A 19,083-nucleotide genomic window follows, 5' to 3' on the forward strand; every position below is an offset into this window, starting at 1 on the left:
ACTGCCAATCAACATAATGATGTCCCTTTATTTTTACAAAGTGGCCCACAAAATATTCACAACAGCTCTTTTGCTCCAAATGTGTCCCCAAGCCCTTTTATTATTTCGCCCAACATCCAAAACGGAAAAACCTTCATGCCAGCCTAAAATATTTCTCTGCCTAACAGCTTAAACGCTAACCAAACCACCCTGCAGTCCCCCACATCATCACAACACGGACCAAAAACCAACACTCAATCCGATCCTACTGTGATGTTTAACTCCCGCAACCCAAGACTTGTGAAATTTAAAAACAAACTTCCCCAAACCAGAAGCCAAAATGCAAAGCCTCATAAAACTGATGGTAACCGCGTACTTGCTATTTAACCCCTTATCCCTCCCAACCTTCCTTACAACCCAAATTCTGAGTTTAGCCTCATGACTACTGCCCAAGCTTCATCTGCTGATGGGGTGCAAACGGAAAAGAAGAGGAGAAAAGAGGTGAATTCAGTGGACGCGGGAGAGTCAAACAAGGAAGTACAACATTTTTTATCGCCAAGTCCTGGCAGCCAGGACTGTCGGGACCAATGAAGATACTTAACTGAAATTGTCGGGGCTTAAGCAACCCGAGAGCGATTCCTAACTTGCGGACTTTGGCTCAAAGACAAAAACTTAATATTCTCTTTCTGTCTGAAACCTTAACTAACTCTCAAAGAGTGGAACATATTCAGATTACTTTAAGATACGAAACTTGCTTATCGGTGGAATGGTGGGAAGGAGTGGTGGAATTGCGGTGGTGTGGAATAATAGTATGAGGTGCAGTGTTTTAAACTTTAATAGAAATTTTATTAATCTCTTTATGCAAGATGACGTGAGGGGTGATTGAAGGCTTACGTGCTACTATGGGTTTCCAGAACGTGATAGACGAAGGCTGGCGTGGAACATGATTCAGGAGTTACATGGAATGTCGCAGCTCCTGTGGTGGATCATGGGTGACTTCAATGATTTGTTGTCTTAGAATATAAACAAGGCATGAATCCCCATCCTAATTGGTTGTGTTCTGGTTTTTAGGAGGTTGTGGGAGATTGTGATTTTATCCAATGGTTGTGTTCCTTTCACTTGGACGAAACGTCGTGGTACGGCGCACATGATTGAGGAGTGATTGGATAGATCTCTTGCCAATTCGAAGTGGTTGCATTTATTACTAACCGCGCAATTAATCAATCTTATTGCCATGGTTGTCAAACTCGCGGGTAGACCCGTAAACTCGTACGAGTTTACGAGTCTAGGAAGCATAAACGAGTAGACTCGCACATAGAATCATTTTTTGATAGACTCAAGTAGACTCGGGTAGACTCGCACAAACTCGTATAGACTCGCGAGTCTATCATGAGTTTACGAGTCTATGAGTTTTTTTATTTTGTTTCTTTAAACAATAAAGTACCAAATACCCGTAAAGATTTAATTTTTATTTTTTTAAAAATTCTTATTTTGTTTTGGTTGTACAAGAATTATAAAGTCTCTCTCTCTCTCTCCTAGTCTCTAGTACGAGATTTCTATGGAGATATGACTCCAGAATTAAAGAGGTTTGCAATTTGTGTCCAAAGCTTAACTTGTAGCTCCTCTTGTTGTGAATGGAATTGGAGTAATTGTTATTTGTTTGTTTATAAATATTGAGTTGAATTAATATTTACTTTGCAAGTTCATTCAAAGAGAAGAAATATGTTGCATGAAAAAGATAAATAATTTGATTTATGCCATATGCAATTTGAAGTTGAAAAGTAGAAAGGGAAAAGTAAAGAGTGTTGTTCTTTTATTTTAAGATATTCATCTAGATGATGAAAGAATAACTGAAGATCCTGATGGAGAAAATGTACAAACTGCAGTTATTATTGAGCAAGATGATGTTATTGTTAACTATGTTGTGTAAGCTGATGTTGTTGTTATTAATGTTATGCAGTGGTGGGGTGACAATGTTGAGTTAGGTGGAAGTGGAACTTGAAGCAATCCAACAATGGTTAATGATGAAGTTGATTCATCTGGGATAGAGTTTCATGATGATACTCAAGATATCGATGAAGAAGATGGTGATGATATTGGTGGTGATGATTCCACTGGAACTTTAGATGATTGTAGTCATTAGCATATCTGTTTTATGATTTTTTTGCTTTATGTAGTAGCCAATTAAGAAGAGATTAATACTTTAAGTCTTTAACTACATACTCTACTATTTTATTTGCTTTATTTTTGAGTTTTTTGCTAACAAATTTTTTATAGAGTATGATATTTAAATTTTAATGCTAATTGGTGTTCTATTATATATATATATATATATATATATATATATATATATATATATATATATATATATATATATATATATATATATATATATATATATATTTGTGTCATATTATGAGGTATTTACAACAGTAAAAATTTAGGAGTGTGTCATATATGTGTCACTTACAGGTTTTTGAAAGTAATTTTTTATTTTCCACAGACTCGTACGAGTTTACGAGTCGAGTCTGTGAGTTGAGTCTATAGACCCTTTACGAGTCTGAGTAGACTCGCGAGTTTGACAACCTTGCTTATTGCTACTAACTCATACCATAACCCTACATTACTCAACCGTGATCCGGTTCAAAGTCTTCGTAATAGAAGAACGTTTAAGTTTGAAAACTGGTGGTTAAAGGAAGAGGGTGTGACGAATGTGGTGCAGGGTAGTTTGGTCGCTGTAAACCATCAACCTGTCATCAGGAAACTCGCAAGTTGTGCATCTGATCTTGATCCTTGAAACAGGTTACGCATTAGGCAAAACAATGATGACAAAGATCGTCTTCTTGGTATTCTGGATCGGTGTCATGGGTGTAACGACCCGGTGGCTACTAGTTAGTATATGGAGGCTCATATTGAATATAACAATGTTCTTTTTCGGGAGGATACATACTGGAGGCAGAGGGCAAAAACTCATTGGCTTCGTGAAGGTGACCTTAATACTCAGTTTTTCCACCGGTCTGCAACAGTTCAGAGGAACTACCAGCGTATTCAGATGCTTACAGAAGATGGGGGAGAAGAGATTCGTGACCAGGAGGGTATGTGTGGTATTGCCAAATTGTATTTTGACACTTTATTTGAAGTTAGAACAGGTGTGTACGAGCCGGTTTTAAATTTGATTCAGCATGTGATTTCGAACAATGACTACGTCCTTCTTACAGCGCCTATTGTAAAAGAAAAGCTTTATCAGGCTCTAACTCAAATGCACCCTGATAAGTCTTCGGGTCCGAATGGATTTAATTTGGCTTTTTATCTGAACTTCTGGGAAATATGTGGTGATAATATTTTTAATGAAGCTAAGTTGTGGTTGAATAAAGGTTTTTTTTATCCGGATAAGCTTAATGATACCATTATTTTCCTTATTCCTAATTGTGGCAATCCTACTAATATGAATGATCTGCGTCCGATCTCCCTATGTAATATGGTCTATAAAATTGTATAAAAACTTCTTGCCAATAGACTTAAGAAGTGTTTGGCTAAGTGTATTGGAGAGGAACAATCAACTTTTTTGGAGGGGAGAACTTTAGGGAATAATGCACAATTAGACCTGAAGATTCATATAAGTAAAGCTTATGACAAGGTTGATTGAGGTTTTTTAGGGGTCTGTTAGTGCGGATGGGTTTTGCAGAGAGATGGGTCCGTTGGATGATGATGAGTGTCTCGTCGGTGAGTTATTCTGTTCTTGTGAACGCATATAGTGTTGGACCAATTCAACCAGGAAGAAAATTGAGGCATGGGGATCCCCTATCCCCTTACCTTTTTATTATTATCACGGAAGGTCTTTCGTCTCTTATCAGAGGAGTTGTTGCTCGTGGGGATATCCATGGGACTCAGATATGCAGAGGAGCACCTAGTGTGTCTCACCTGCTTTTTGCTGACATTGTTTTTTGTTTTGCATGAATAATCTCACTGAAGTTCATAATATCATGGAGGTTCTTAATCTTTACGCTGATGCGTCTGGTCAAGATATAAACCTTTCTAAATCTGAGGTTTTCTTTAGCAAGAATATCAGTGAATCTGCTCAGGAGAACCCGGCTAACATTATGGGGGTTCATCATGTTCTTGGAACAGGCACCTATCTGGGACTCTCGTCCCTAATAGGTCAAAGTAAGAAGGCCACGTTTGGATATGTGAAGGATATGATTTGGAAGAGGATTAATTCGTGGAGGGGGAGGCCGATATTTTAAGCAGGGAAGGAAGTCATGATAAAATCGGTGCTTCAAGCCATCCCTACTTACATTATGAGTCTTTTCATTCTACCCGAAGGAATTGTGAACGATATTGAAAAGATGCTTAATTCCTTTTGGTGGGGAGGTGGTAATAATCAAAATTGTATCTAGTGGATGGCGTGGGATAAATTGAAGGAGGGGGGTTAGGCTTTCGGGATCTTAGGGTCTTTAATCTGACTATGGTGACTAAGAGAGGTTGGCATCTTTTATCTATGCCGCATTTTTTAGTTTCCAAAATTTATAAAGCTAGGTATTTCCCTCAAACGTCTTTTTTTGATGGTACTATTTGTACTAATCCTAGCTTTGTATGGAGAAGCATTTGAAAAGCTAGGAATTTGTTAACCCTTGGTTGTAGGTGAAGTATTGGTGATGGTAGGAACATTCCTGTTATGGGTGCGCTGTGGATTAGAGGGTTGAATGAAGGTAGGTTGAGAGGTCCCCAGCAACAAGGAGCCTATGATATGTCGGTTAATGAGCTTTTGTCGCCATAGGGTAAATTTTAGAATGTCCAAGTTATAAAGAATCTATTTGATTATGGTGTTGCGGATGATATCCTCCAAACTCCTTTGGTTGCGGATGTATCTGAAGACAAATGGATTTGGAAATAGGAGAAGAATGAGTGCTAGAGTGTTTAGTCGGGATATAGATTGTGGGTAAAGGAGCACGGGACTCCGGGTTTCAAACGAGTGGAAGGTGATTGGTGTAGTCTTTGGAATATTAAGGCTCCTCCTAGAGTTAAATACTTCTTTGGAGGATTTGTAGAGATTGTCTCCCCACTAGAAGGAGGCTGCTACAACATTATGTCTCTTGTCCAGTCACATGTCTTTTTTGTCAACATCAAATGGAAGATTCGTGGCAAGTTTTCTTTGGGTGTTCGGCGATAAATCGGTGTTGGCACACGACAGGTTTGTCCAATATTATAGACCCCCGTATTCTTATGTTTCATGATGTTTCATCTTTGATTCTTGATATTTGTAGTAGGGAGGATAGTTTGCTGGCGGGGAGAGTCGCGGTTATAATTGAAGTTTTGTGGAGAAATCGTAATAATATGCTTTGGAATAATGAGAGTGAGACTTATTCTAAACTTGGTTTGCTAGCTTTTTGTAGTTGGCAAGAGTGGTTTATGGCTTAGGAAAGTTCTAATTATGGGCAAATGCACCAACCTCTGTTGAATTGGAACCCGCCGGTGGAAGATAGATTGAAATGCAATGTTGATGCGGGTTTTAATACTAGTCGGGGTACTACAAACATGGGCTAGTGTATTAGAGACCATTTGGGGAATTTCATCTATGCCGGGGCGGCTTGGGATTTTGGTTCCTACCCAATTTTGGAAGCGGAAGCTTTGCCTCTCAAAGAAGCTATCCATAGTGCTATAGACTTGCATTTGGAAAATGTTACTTTTGAGAGTGATTCTCAAAATACGACTCAAGCTATTCACTCTGATCTTATTGGCTTCTCCGAGTTTAGTTCTATTATTTCTACTATTTGTAGTTTATTATTTAATTTTCCCAACTTTGAGGTAAAGTTTGTAAAGCGCCGAGCAAATTCGGTTGCTCACGCTATTACTAAGGCGACCGATTCTTGAGTTAGGCGTAATTTCTTTCATGTGAGCCCTCCTTCTTGTATTAAATATTAGGTTCTTAATGAGTTGATTTTCCTTTGATAAAAAAAAAAGAAAAAAAAAAGTGCCCAGCATTTCCATAAAGTTTTTACTACTCATCATGTTAAATATGTGTGTGGTTTTTTCTTTTATGACAAAATTAAATATTGTGTTAAATATGTGTGAAGTGATTTCTTTTAACTTTGCGGTCTTTAAATAACCAATAAGTTTCGAATCTAAAAATTGTCAAATTCTTTGTTCGAGGATTTCTGCAAAACTTGAGTAAGAAAAATATATCATAATAATAATTGCACAAATTAAATAGAAATGGATAAACTGACTAATCTTCTTATAGATATTTCGTATTTTTCACATCAATATCTATGATTTAGACACAATTATTTGATGATTCATTGTGTTATTCACACATGATTGTTTATTATCATCACACATTTTTTTGGACAAACTTCACTACTAAAAATTTTATTCATGTATTTTTCATGAAGAAATAATCAGTATAAACTTTTACATGTGTATATAGTTATTTATGTAGCATTAACTAATTACATGAAATAAATTAAGCAATTTTGAGGGTATTGTTATAAACCTTTCAGCTTAGTTTCTGACTTATGATTCCTTCAAGTGATCCAACAAGGCTCACTATTGTGATCAAAAAGCAAAGAAAGCTAAAAATCCTAAGAACAATCCATTTTGTAGACCAAGCTTCAACTTTATTCTGTACAAAATACATCTCTACTGGAAAATATATTGTCAATGGCCAAAATCCCATCGCTCCTAGAATTCCGAGAACTTGATTGAAGTAAGGAAACAGGATTGCTAGTCCAGTTGTTGATATCACATAAGCTGTTCTAAAACATATTCGTGATATGTTAAGCTGAAAAGCCGGCAAAAAAGGAAGTTCCAACCGGGAGAAACTATTCACAAAACGGCTGTTGGGATGGGTCCGTTGAACACCATTTATCGGTAGCGCTGTATATCGGTTGACTATAAATCTGAAATGGAAAAATAAAGTAAAATTATGTTGAAGAATCTGAATTTTTCAACTTTGATTGTTAGGATTTAGTACTATTAATTACCTGATATCCTCCAACCAAGTGAAGAACAATGCAAGCATTAGCGAAGTCGATGAGCCAATAAGGCTCATAAAAACCGAAACCTGTTAAGAGGTTTCCAGGGGTTTGGTTTCCAAAAGCTGCGTATCCGAAACATGCACAACAAAGGTAGAAGAATGTTGTAACGGAGATTGCAATCATGGAAGCTTTTTTCATGGTCTTGTTTTCTGATGGAGGAGACTTTAAAGTATCCTTTTTTCAATACAAAAAAAAAAAGCAAAAAAAAAATCAACATACGAAGCATGCTTCTGATACAAACACAGACGGAACTGACTTATTGACACTAGTAATAATTTGATAAATTGGATGTAAAGGTTACCTGTATCTCAAGGAGGATGACAGTGTATGGATAGGCAAAAGCAATATCGCCAAGTGCTTGGAAGACTAACCATAACTTATCTGCGATATTTGAAGCTGGTATTCCAGTTACACTCCCCATAACTCTTCCATTTTCTACAAGTGCAACAATGTATGAGTCTAATGATTCGTTGTTCTCCTTTAGCGTTCTCCCCCCGAAATAAAATATAAGCAAAAAGGGTATCTGAAAAGTTAATGTATCTTTCACATACCACTTTTACTTATATTTCATTCCGGAGGGAGTATCATGTTATTATATAAACACTTATATGATAAACGCTTATGATATAATCGCTAAACTAAGTTGTTTATTAGTGATGCATCATCTTGATATGAGTGCAAAAACAAATCTTTTTCTCATATTATTTGTTTTGGTGATCATCTTGCCTATGTTAGCTTTGCTATGCATAGTTGGTCCTAAGCCCGGATAAAAGGAGAGGGTTGTGTTAGGCAGTCGACAATCAACGTAAAACTTTGTTGAATCTCTATGACATGAATTTGTTTTAGTGATCAGAAGGTTTGAATTGATAAGTAAAAACAGAACCTAAATAAATCAAAATGAACCTTACCTATAACTTTTATGAATCCAAGTCCGAGTCCAATAGATGCGTATGAAAAGGACATAATAGCTGCAACAACCGAAAGCAATGCCATATTATGAAAATCTGGTATGAATGACATTATGACCTGAACAAGTCCAAACAGCACCATATACATAGTATCCCCATATTTACAAGGTGCTTCATGTCCTTCCTTGTGGTAACAATTTGATTTCAAAATCGCTCTGTTTGCAGAAAAGACCATGAATGTTAAAATAAGCCGAGTATGATAGTTTCTCAGGAAGAAATGGTAGCCAAATTAACCATAGCTTATACCTGATGCTGGTAGCAGATGTAATGACATAGGCACATGCAGCACCATATAAGCTCACATGCACCAATACTCCACACACCTTTCCCTTCATTGCTCCTAATTATCATCATCATTATCATCATAAGAATATATTTTTAATCAAAGATACTAAATTAAGATTTTGCAGATTCAAATATCGATTACGAAAATTGATAATGTGGACGAACAATCATGTGATTTAAGAGATAAACCTAGGTACAAATTGACAGCATCTGTGTACGAGGAGCACCTAATGGTCCCATGTTGAGGATGGTGAAATCTATAACAATCAGAAAGAAGGTATGTTGAAATGAGGGTAGTGGCTGCAAATATTAGAATACAGATAGGACCTGCAATCCATCCTAATTGCGCTACAGACCATGATAATGACAATACACCTGCTCCTATCACCCCTGTTATTATATGCGCCGCCGCGCTCCACACGTTACCTGATCGATCACATTACAGACAAACAATTGAATGTTAGGTACTATAGCTGCATGATATCTGTCATTCACACACATATACAACAAACAACCAGTCAAACTTATAAGCAGAAGTTAGTTACCTGTTCTTCTGAAAGACTCATTAGCAAACACGTCGCCGGAAGACGAGTAGCGATCAATCAAAGGAGCGTTGTCTATAATTCTTTCATCTCCCATTAGTTTCTAAGATTCTTTCTTTCTTCCTTCAATGGTGGATTAATTTGTTTCTTAGGGTGTGAAGTATGAACAATATATATGTTTATTAAGACATCAAGCACAATGTATATATACACACATAAACTTGTTGAAATTAAGGTGTTGAATGGTACTTACCAAACATTGGATTTAAACCAAAAATATAAAAATCAATGGTTCTCAAAGTCTTATATTGGTGCATTACATCATGATTCACAAATGACTTGTAAGAAAAAACCATCCAATTTAAGAATAAAAGAACACGTGAAGTTAACTAAAACCAAAAGTTATTAATGAATTCATTTCCATTTAAGATTCCCATTTCCAACACGCAAGAATGTTAGGAATCAAAACTTGTAACAGGAATGAGGAATCACACCCATATTTTCATCATATGTGACAAAGTCTTCAAATTTTGTCAACAACTTGTTTATATTTGACCACTCTATATAAATGAGACAAAAAAAAACACATTGATTCATTAACTTAATGTTATTTTGAAAATGAAAAAAAAAAGTATCTGTAAATGAATGAAGAGTTTCAAAACACAAATTATCCACATTAGGATTCTTTTATCTAGAACTTTGAGATTCCCATAGCATTTTTGAAAAGTCAATTGCCAAACTATTCTTGTTGCTGACAGAGATGCTATCATCAATAAATATTCAACTTGAAAAGTTCTAATATGTGCCTTAAGCAACAAGGCATTCTAGACTTCTTTGCCTTGAAAATGTATTGGTTTACATTACATAATGATTTTCTGCACTAATTTTCAGCATGAAATACATAAATATAGTACATGACATTATTAACAGATCAATTGCATCATCATGAACTTTCAGGCTTCAAATGTACAAATCAAATAAAAAAGATTCCAAAAATGGATGAGAAGGAGCTCAATATCCAGCTTAGCCTGGAAATAATAATAGTCTCAATCCTTTACAAAAAATAAATAATTGTCTCAACTCTTGTAAATTAGTGTGCCTTGATAGCCTGAGGCAGAGATTTGAGAAGCGCCAAGGACGGCTTTCGGACTGTGTGATTAAGCAGTAACATAAACGTCAAAAGCGTTAAGGCTCCGGCTTGATGAGCAGTACCCAATGAAACGGGTACATACGAAAGAAGGGTTGAAATTCCCAAGGTGACCTGAAACCATACAAACAAATTATAGTATATCCAAAATATATCTAACAAAAAAATCATCAATGTTACGAACTTTATGAATCAGTGAAAAGAAGATGGGGAAACGGGTTTGGCGTTTGAGTATTCAGCTCAGAAAGGTCCTAACAGTATCCATTATTCAAAGATAAATGGTACAGATTGCATAAAATTGAAATAATAACCTGAAGAGATGCCATGCCAAAGACACCTCCGATCACAGACCGCACTGCAGGATGTATGTCTAGTTTCCTTGTTAACAGCCATAAGGCACTCACTGAAACTAGAGTTGCAGTAGCAAGGATCCGGTGATTGAGCTGTTAAAATAAACGCATATTAAAAAATTATGTTGCAAAATTTCCAAGCATAGGCAGAATGACAGTCTAGTTTAAGTGTCCAACAAGTGACAATATAAAAGTTCATGGCTTAATTGCTGACATCTAGGATTTAAACTGTCTGCAAAATCACTATTACAAGGATAAATTTATTGCTAATTTACTACCTTCAAAACTACTTCTGAATGATTCACTTAATTCAAATTTCTTAAATCTTGAAAATGAAATAAAAAGACAAACTAAAAACAAGTCAGGAGACAAAGGTACTGCAAATTTTACTTTTCGGCGATAATACCTGTACAGTTGATGTATTCTCAAAGAAATTCCGAATCAGAGGTTTCATTTCAAGAATGTCTTCTGGGATCCATGTATCGCCCATCTTTGGAAAAGTATTAAATGCATGTCCCTGGCAATCAACGTGTAAACAGAACGATTATCTTTTATTCTCATCAACAACTCAATTATAACTTCAAGTACAAATAAAATGGGCATCAAAATTGTTGCACAAGCTAACATACAGCATCATTTCCTGCAACAAAAGCACCGGAGACAGCAGTAAGACCAACAACTAGGCTGACAGGCAACGCAAGTCTCTTCACTTTAGCTGCCCCACGGACCCATGTTAGTGATTCGGCAGGTGGCTCAGGCATAACAACAGAAAGTGCAGTCCAAAAGAGACCGCAATAAATAGCAAATGCTGACGTAAGGTGAGCTGCAAGACGATAAGGGCTTACCCTTGGCTGAGAATATTCAGTCGGTGGTTCCTGAGGAAGGAAAACACTATTAGAATCTAGCTGTCGTGTTCAATTGGACTAGAAACAGAGATTATTTTCGTTATGTTCCAACCTCTAAACCACTTTTAACCATCCACCAGCCGATGAGACCCTGCCCGGCACCCAGGCCAAACAAAACAGAGAGTCTCAATCCTAATCTCACTGTAATATACCCTTTATGGAGAAAATATGAATACGGTAATGCAAACATTAATCCCAATGCCCTCCCCCACATACGATGTCCATATTCCATCCAATATATGAACTTGAATTCTTCAATCTTCATCCCTCTATTAACACTGCAAGAAGTGTGCAACAAAGCATTACTATAACATCTGTAGAAACTACAACAATTATTTCCGACTGATTCTCAATTCACTTCTAATACTTTGATTTTTATAATAGATACATAACTATTACTAAAATTGTAACTATCAAAAACTAGTTTTTTCATATGCACAGTTTCAGAAAGCAAGTGTTTACAATTTACCGCTTGTATTCAGGCGACTGCTGATATTTCTCAAACTCTTCCAACCATGCCTCATCTGTCAAAGGAGGGAACTCACCCGTAAATTTCCAATCAGTCATTGAAAGACCGGATCTAGTAAGTCTCGTTAAACCACCAAGTATCACCATGCTAAACACCCATGCAGCAGAGCCAAACAGCCATATTCCAATTGCCTTCTGTGCACGAGGACCTCCTGTCACGAGCAGCTTCAGCCCCTCCTTTTGTCCTGCCGCAGCAGACACCGTCTTAGAAAAGTTCCTCGTGAATGGCACATGTTGACCCTAATAGCATCATAATTGTTTTCTCAGAACATAGAACTAACTATACATACTATATATTCACAATGAACATAGTAGCTATTTACCCATGATGCCATTGACATTTCACACATAAAAATCAATTCGAATAAACATCTCAATACCAACAGCTATAGAATCTAGCTTCAAGTATAATCAATGCTACTTTAGAAGAACCAAACACCTCAAAATCATTTCAAAAGTGAGTTGAACCGTACATTTCAATCCAAAAATTATGTTTAGACTCAAAAGTCATAAATTCTAACTTCAAGTAGAATCAATTAGAATTAATTATGAAAATATCACGTTTAGACTCAAAAGTTATAAATCCTAGCTTTTCAAGTAGAATCAATTTTGAAAAGCAGAATCAAAGAATCAATTCTACTCGAGAGCAATCAAACATGTCAAAATCAATTCTACAATCCAAAATCAATTCTAACTGCTCCAATCGCGAAACCAAACACATTCTAAGTTGTTACAACAATAAAATCTCATACAAATTTAAAACTTCACATCAGCTTTTAGACATAACTTATGTTCAAACATACCCTTACTTATTTACCAATCTCAAATGCCCAAAAATCACATTTTTACATTATTTTGAAGAGATATTTACAAACATTCATAAAATTCACAACTCTAAAATTCAAATCAACTAATCAACTGAGAGTTTAATTCAACTAAAAATAAACAATAAATATGATAAGTTGAATATATTACGCAAACGAAAACACAAAATAGAGAACCTTAGGAACAAGATGGGATCGGAAAGTTCGAAAGAAATGTGCGGAAACCGAAGGATTCAAAAACTTGAACGATTGTTGTTCGGCGATAGATGGATGGGAGAAGGGAAACGCCGTCGTTTTGCTCCTCCCTGTGAGCTTCTGAATCAAATGCGCTTCCTTGCTTCGCTTCAGAATTGATCCAACTGCACCTCTACCAAACATCTTCTTCCTCTGTATGAAACTTTCAGTTTCAGGGTTTAACCAAGGTTTTATTTTCTGAAGATTTTTATTGTCGTTTGTTGCTTCAACGTGTCGTTTTGTGCACCGAGAATGAAAATATGAATGAGACTCGAACTAAATATTTTGTGCAAATTTCTTTTTCTTTGATTTTACTTCTAACTTTTTAATCAATCAAATAACTAAAAAACAAAAAAAAAAAAATTTAATTAAATGAAAGAAAAAAAGAAGAAAAAAATAGTTCCTTTTAAAAGACAAAAAGTTTATGGAATATAAGGGAGGGAATCATGAATAAACCATCAAAGAATCTAATTGGTTAGCTCTCAATTTTAAAATGATGTTTATTTTAAAAAATATTAGTAAAAGGTTTCTTGAAACTCATTTTTAATAAATTAAAATACTAACTTTGATATGGAATAACATAAATATATATAATTAAATATTTAAACATATTTAAAATTAAATTTTTAAAAAAATATATATATATTGAAATAATTTTTCTAAAAAGCTATTTGAAATAATTTTTTAATTTTTAATATCAAAAAAATTATAGTAAAGAGATGGAATACCTAAAATAAAGAAAAAAAATTTGAAACAATTTTTTATTTGAAGTTTTTAAAAAAATATTTAACACAACAAAAATCATTTAAAAATACTGAAACAAACAAATTTATAATATTATCATGATATTTATAATTTATTCCTACCAATAATCACCATTTGAATTATAAGTAGGGAGGGAGGTATGAAAAACATAAGAATTTCTTAGATTCTTCCCGCCAACAAAGGTGAATACTAATAAGAATGAGTTTTATCTCAGCATAAAGCATATTAGGTCGTGGTTCTTAACCAAACCTATAAATCTAATTTTTATTGAATTTCTAAGAGGACTATCATATATATTTTTGTCTAACATTCCTTAGGACCTAATGAAGATTTAAGGGTTGCATTTCTAAGGCGACTCTCTTATTAGATTACCTTATTTAGACTAACTATATTTCTCTATTGTATCGAACTTATAATAACACCACCATATTTATTCTTAGATTTTTGTACAAGGTAAACAAACTCATGAAAAATGGTATTATTATCCATTATTCCTCTTTTTTAAATGAAGTTACTTTGAAGATTAATGACCATATCCTTAAGCAATGGTTTAAGGTGACTGATCATGACCTTAGATATTAATTTGAAAGTCACATTACACATTACACTTTAAGAATAAACATAGTAAGAGATTCAAGAGTCTCATAGAGAAAATAAAAATTTTCTCAAAAACATTTTTTTGCAAAAAGAAAAATGTCATCACCAATGTTCTCCCATAACGTTGTCGTAAAGAAAATAGGTTGAAACCATTAGGACGTGGTACTGCATTAGATTTTATATTTACAAGTGCTTAAAGAACTTCATGCTTACTAAATCGGATCAGTGAGCTTGATTGTCTGACCATCGTGTTAAATGTAAAATGATACGGTTATAGACTTCATTGCCCACAATGTGTCTGTGTTGTTTGAAAAGATGCACGAAAGCCATCGAGTTCGAGAGTTCTTGAAGGTTTCGTCAAGTTTAAGACTTGTGAAACTTCTTTCTTAGTGACAAATTTGATCTGTGAAGTTATACCATCTTCATTCAACACATGGCAGTGAATTGTATGAAAAGTTGAATAATTCAGGTCAGTGCTAGAATCTCTTCTAATAAACTCTTTATAGAACAACTTAATTGAAATATTCTAGCAAATTCTTAGATGTTTATATATAATCTCATTTACTCTTTCAATTTTCAAACATATACCAAAACCAAATGATAGCTCAGGTATATTACCAGAAGTTTGATAAAAAAAGCTTTAAAACATTCATTCATTTGTGTCTGCTTATTCATTATAAGAAATGAGTTATAGTAGATTCAAAACTGTGGATTGAGTTATAGTGAAAAAGTTGCTAGAAGAATTGTGATATTCATTCATTTGATTCTAGTCATACATTACAAAAAATAGGTACTAAAGACATTTTCTGTTACTGGTCCATATAGACTCATCAAATTGCCTTAACTTACCTAAAGTATTTGATTTAAAAATCAATAGAAATGTTCCATTGGTATAACTCTTTCTCCGGAACACTCAACTCAATAGTCACCAATCCCGATTCTTCCTCGTAACTGAATTCCACCTCTTCTGAATCAACATTTATCAACTTCGGCCGAGTCGATGAATAAGCTCCGAATAGGCCACACCCGCGCACTTTCATCGAAACATTTGCAATTCCGTTAAATCCAGAACCGAACTCTTTGACAGCCCCTCCTGAATTGAACATCTTGAGTAAACCAATAGGAGCAAATTTGACACCATTTGGTAACTCCTTCACAGGGACTACTGTAAAAACTTCATATTCTCGCGATTTCATGGTAATTGGAACAGAAACATCCTTTGGAAGATAAACTACTTCTCCTGCAAATCGATATCATAAACAATTACTAAACAAAAGAAAAAATTTGGTTGATAACTTCCGGTCGTGGAGCCTTAAAACATACCAGAAAGATGAGAAAATATAACGGCATCTCCTGTCCATTTATCATCTGCAACTGATGATAAAAAGTCGATATCTTTAGCCCGAATGATGCCTGTTACTGTGCCTGGATTCTCGTTGTGGATAACATTCTTTTTTCCATCTTTGCACCAACCAGCTCCTTGGCAATTGAATACTCCAACAACTCCAGAATAATCATTCATGTTCCATATCTTTAAAAGACTGCAACCACAAAAAATATCCAAGATTAAAGAACCGTCTAATACATCAATTGGTCAAGTAAGTATATTTAAGTAGCTCAAGAATTATCGATTCTTTACCTCTTTCCGTCTCTAGCAGGATCAACAAATAAACAATCCTTGGTTGGTCTTCCAGGAAGTTTAGCTCTTAGGATAGAACCATCAGGAAGTACAAGCTTCTTCAGAAGATTAAAATCATGGTGTCCAGGCTTGTCACTGCACAACATTACAAGCGCACACAACATTAAGAAAATAGATTAATGGATATGCGTTGTCAGTGTAAAATTGTTTCAGTGATTCGCTAAGACAACAAACATTACACAACCGCTTTTATTTGAACAAGAGAAGTCATCGTAAGGAATCGTCACCTGACATAAATAGGACATCCTCCAATGGCTCTTGCAGCAGCATGATATTCAGCCATTGGATGTAGGCTCTAACATGCATAAAAAATTCAAAGCTTATTAGCTCTCAGGAAGAAGCTAGCACATACTTGGATTTTTATTTTGTAACAACTTACATGAAACATGTCCCAATCTGGCTGCATAAACTCTCCAAGAAAAATAGTATTGTATGCAACCGACGCAATGTGAATCGTGTGTGATGCAGGATCTCTCGGCCAGAAATCGTCTGATGCTCTAATAACCGCTGAACGTTTTGCGCTGTATCAAGTAAATTCATTAACAAAAAGTCATTATTTGAGGGATTTTCGTCAAAGCATTCACTTGAATATTTTGTAACCAATCTCTACCTATACAATCCATCTGTATTGTGACTCATGCAACAGATGATTCCATTATCAGGAAAATTTCGCGAGATCGATGCCTCCAAGGCCTGATGATACTTCCTTGCAAGTTTCACTCTCCCACCATGTCCGGCTCCAAGAGTTTCAAGGATATTCTGAACATCAACTTTGACACCATCGATACCAGCAGACGCCAGATACGAGTGGAGTTCATCGTAAAAGTGATAAACTTTCTCAGGATTCACAAGACCGAGTCCATTGATGGCTATTGTATCTAAAGCTTCATCTGGTTGATTGGATTTAACTCCGGGAGACGAGATAGGGAATGTGATCTTCGACTCATAGTGTTCCATGTCACTAATACCAGGTTTAACACCTCCCCAATATCCCGTTATCGCATGCCACACGTACACTTGCCTATAAACAAAAACGACGAAATTTTTTCGAAGATCATCATTTGTTGAACTGAATATCTCAAGAACATCGAAGAAAAATGATAATAGCATACTTTACGGCGTGATCCTTTTTTATCTCATTGGTAATATGATAAAGTCCCATTGCAGGATCCTCTATCCGTTCACCTTCCTTACCATCTTTCTGGAATTTGTGATTCTCTTTTATATGAGTTAACCGATTCGCAAAGCTGTTAAAGAAGAAACAAGAAAATTAGTCTTTTTATTAAACATTGAGAAAATGTATGGAACTATAATCTATTTTTCGACAATGAAACTTACTTTGCCGCAGAATCGGCTTTCCATTCAATACCATTGGGATCCATGCTAACAGATTGCCATCCATCATCAATTATCACAAATTTAGCGGGAATTCCACCTTCCTCAAAACTGCAAATAAATAAATAAAAACATACAAGTTTATGACTATATGATGCAAAAGTCGTGTGAATTTGATCACTTCTCAATGGAAAGAAATAAAACCTGCGTAATCCTTCTTTCACATTCTCCGAAGTTACATTGGTGTAGAAAGCATCCCATGTACACCAACCAAACCAATTCAACATATCCGGCATCTGAATAATACAAGTAGGTAAATGAACTTCAAGTTACAATAAGGCCATGGAATTTTAACTTTAAAAGCGAAAAATGATGTTTACCTTCTTTCTCTCGCGATGACAAAATGTCTTCATGTGTTTCTCAACAGTCCTAAACAAACAAAAAAAATCAATGACTCAGTTACTGATATGTTGACAGGTCGCTCGGGCGAACATAGACGTAGGTACAATTGACCAAATTTCGTTATCAAACATAGTATCGTGAAACTCACTTGACAGTGTTTGTTATAACTTCATAAGGGTCCGATCCAGCCCCGATAAACACCAAATGAGTCCCATCAAATTCCTCAACATCAGGACATCCTTCAAACACCATACATACATAACAAACATTAGTAACTGTGCATTGCATACCTACCTAACTCGAGAAATTAGTCTATGCAGTTTGACACGAGAGAATAACCGAATTACAATAAAAATGACATCAACAAGTTTATGATATTATGTTGTATTGTTATGAAGAAAACTTACCACTTTCGACACAAATCTCAATTTCATTTCGATCATTCCCTTGAAGAACTGCCCGAAAATCTCCTTCCAAAAGAGGCAACAAAACCGCGTAAGTAGAACCATCATGATCTTCTTCGCCATCGTTGATCCCTCCATCAAAATCACAACCTTTGTGTGCTTCAATAAGCAAAAACTGTGTCTCAACAGGGATTTCTTCTCCACAGTTACCCATTCTCTGTGTCATCCACCACATTTTGAAGCGAAAAAGGCTCATAAATCTTAAACCCCTGAAACAAAAAACACAAATAAAAATCAAAACTTTGTGTCACCAATCTCAAACATTAACAATTGTAAACATAATAAACATCAAAAACCAAAAGGGGCCACTTTAATCCTTATACCACACACAGTATCAACACAACATCATCAAAATAATCAAATAACTAACAGAAAGTTTTTCATTATGACAAGATAAAACAAAGTATTCAAGGAGAGACATGAACATACTCAAGCTTGCCGATAGGAAAAACTCGGCGGCTACCCTTTTGATCAGATGAAACACCAATGAATGCACCGTTGAGCAAGGAACCACCAGACGCAGGAGTTACAAGAACATTATCATGAACATGACTCAGAACTTTCTTTCCCAATACCATCAAGTTGCCATCAGCAACAGATATTCCTGCTCCTACAGTCATCTTTTAGTTGCAAATTCAAATGAAAAAGAATGAGAGGAGGTGTGAGAATTGATGAAGCAGAGAAATGCTATTTATAGTGATCTAGAACTGTACAGTTACAAGTTGAAGTATGTTTTTTTTTTAATCATTATTATCTTCTTCATCATCTAAAATAAAAAAAAAAAATATATTTTCTTTTATCGTCTAAATTAATAATTAAGAAAAAAATATATATTTTGTTAGTTTTTTCCAACTCACTTCTCACTTTCCAACTCATTTTTCACTTTTCACTTTTTATTACTTTATTATTATTATTATTATTACTTATAATAGATTATTAATCAAAATATTTCAATAAATTATTTTTTAATAAAAATATTATTATGATCATTTTAAATTATTTTTAATTCATTTAAAATACTA

The 19,083-nt window shown here is 35.1% G+C and overlaps 3 protein-coding genes and 1 pseudogene across 3 annotated transcripts; 1 reads left to right on the forward strand and 3 right to left on the reverse strand.

The window, feature by feature from the left end:
• The first annotated feature begins 2,878 nt into the window (after positions 1 to 2,878).
• Positions 2,879 to 3,478, forward strand: LOC131619632 (uncharacterized). Its single transcript, XM_058890709.1, has one exon. The coding sequence runs from the start codon at positions 2,879 to 2,881 to the stop codon at positions 3,476 to 3,478; it is 600 nt and encodes a 199-aa protein (XP_058746692.1).
• Positions 3,479 to 6,377: 2,899 nt separating this feature from the next.
• Positions 6,378 to 9,090, reverse strand: LOC131615673 (probable amino acid permease 7; annotated as a pseudogene).
• Positions 9,091 to 9,604: 514 nt separating this feature from the next.
• LOC131615674 (cytochrome c oxidase assembly protein COX15) lies at positions 9,605 to 13,067 on the reverse strand. Its single transcript, XM_058886820.1, has 7 exons — positions 12,743 to 13,067; positions 11,683 to 11,981; positions 11,266 to 11,491; positions 10,938 to 11,183; positions 10,715 to 10,825; positions 10,270 to 10,401; positions 9,605 to 10,072 (listed from the first exon to the last, which is right to left on the reverse strand). The coding sequence occupies exons 1-7, from the start codon at positions 12,941 to 12,943 to the stop codon at positions 9,902 to 9,904; spliced, it is 1,386 nt and encodes a 461-aa protein (XP_058742803.1). The 5' UTR covers positions 12,944 to 13,067; the 3' UTR covers positions 9,605 to 9,901.
• Positions 13,068 to 14,878: 1,811 nt separating this feature from the next.
• LOC131615672 (probable galactinol--sucrose galactosyltransferase 1) lies at positions 14,879 to 18,746 on the reverse strand. The gene is made up of 13 exons (XM_058886819.1): positions 18,491 to 18,746; positions 18,005 to 18,270; positions 17,746 to 17,836; positions 17,576 to 17,624; positions 17,400 to 17,491; positions 17,199 to 17,306; positions 16,973 to 17,107; positions 16,471 to 16,881; positions 16,240 to 16,381; positions 16,088 to 16,155; positions 15,801 to 15,935; positions 15,485 to 15,702; positions 14,879 to 15,401 (listed from the first exon to the last, which is right to left on the reverse strand). Exons 1-13 carry the CDS (start codon positions 18,679 to 18,681, stop codon positions 15,025 to 15,027), a joined length of 2,283 nt encoding a protein of 760 aa, XP_058742802.1. The 5' UTR covers positions 18,682 to 18,746; the 3' UTR covers positions 14,879 to 15,024.
• Positions 18,747 to 19,083: the final 337 nt, after the last annotated feature.

The sequence above is a fragment of the Vicia villosa genome, linkage group LG7 (genome assembly GCF_029867415.1).
Source record: "Vicia villosa cultivar HV-30 ecotype Madison, WI linkage group LG7, Vvil1.0, whole genome shotgun sequence".
Classification (NCBI taxonomy): domain Eukaryota; kingdom Viridiplantae; phylum Streptophyta; class Magnoliopsida; order Fabales; family Fabaceae; genus Vicia; species Vicia villosa.

Excerpts from the sequence above, each read along its gene's own strand:
- LOC131619632 (XM_058890709.1), top strand. The coding sequence starts at position 2,879 with ATGGAGGCTCATATTGAATATAACAATGTTCTTTTTCGGGAGGATACA.
- LOC131615674 (XM_058886820.1), bottom strand. The coding sequence starts at position 12,943 with ATGTTTGGTAGAGGTGCAGTTGGATCAATTCTGAAGCGAAGCAAGGAA. Across the intron at positions 11,492-11,682 it reads CAGTCGCCTGAATACAAGCG|TGTTAATAGAGGGATGAAGA; the intron begins GTAAATTGTAAA and ends CACTTCTTGCAG. Across the intron at positions 10,826-10,937 it reads TTGTTGCAGGAAATGATGCT|GGACATGCATTTAATACTTT; the intron begins GTATGTTAGCTT and ends GTTGATTGCCAG.
- LOC131615672 (XM_058886819.1), bottom strand. The coding sequence starts at position 18,681 with ATGACTGTAGGAGCAGGAATATCTGTTGCTGATGGCAACTTGATGGTA. Across the intron at positions 18,271-18,490 it reads TTTCCTATCGGCAAGCTTGA|GGGTTTAAGATTTATGAGCC; the intron begins GTATGTTCATGT and ends TTTTTGTTTCAG. Across the intron at positions 16,156-16,239 it reads CAGATTGGGACATGTTTCAT|AGCCTACATCCAATGGCTGA; the intron begins GTAAGTTGTTAC and ends TATGCATGTTAG.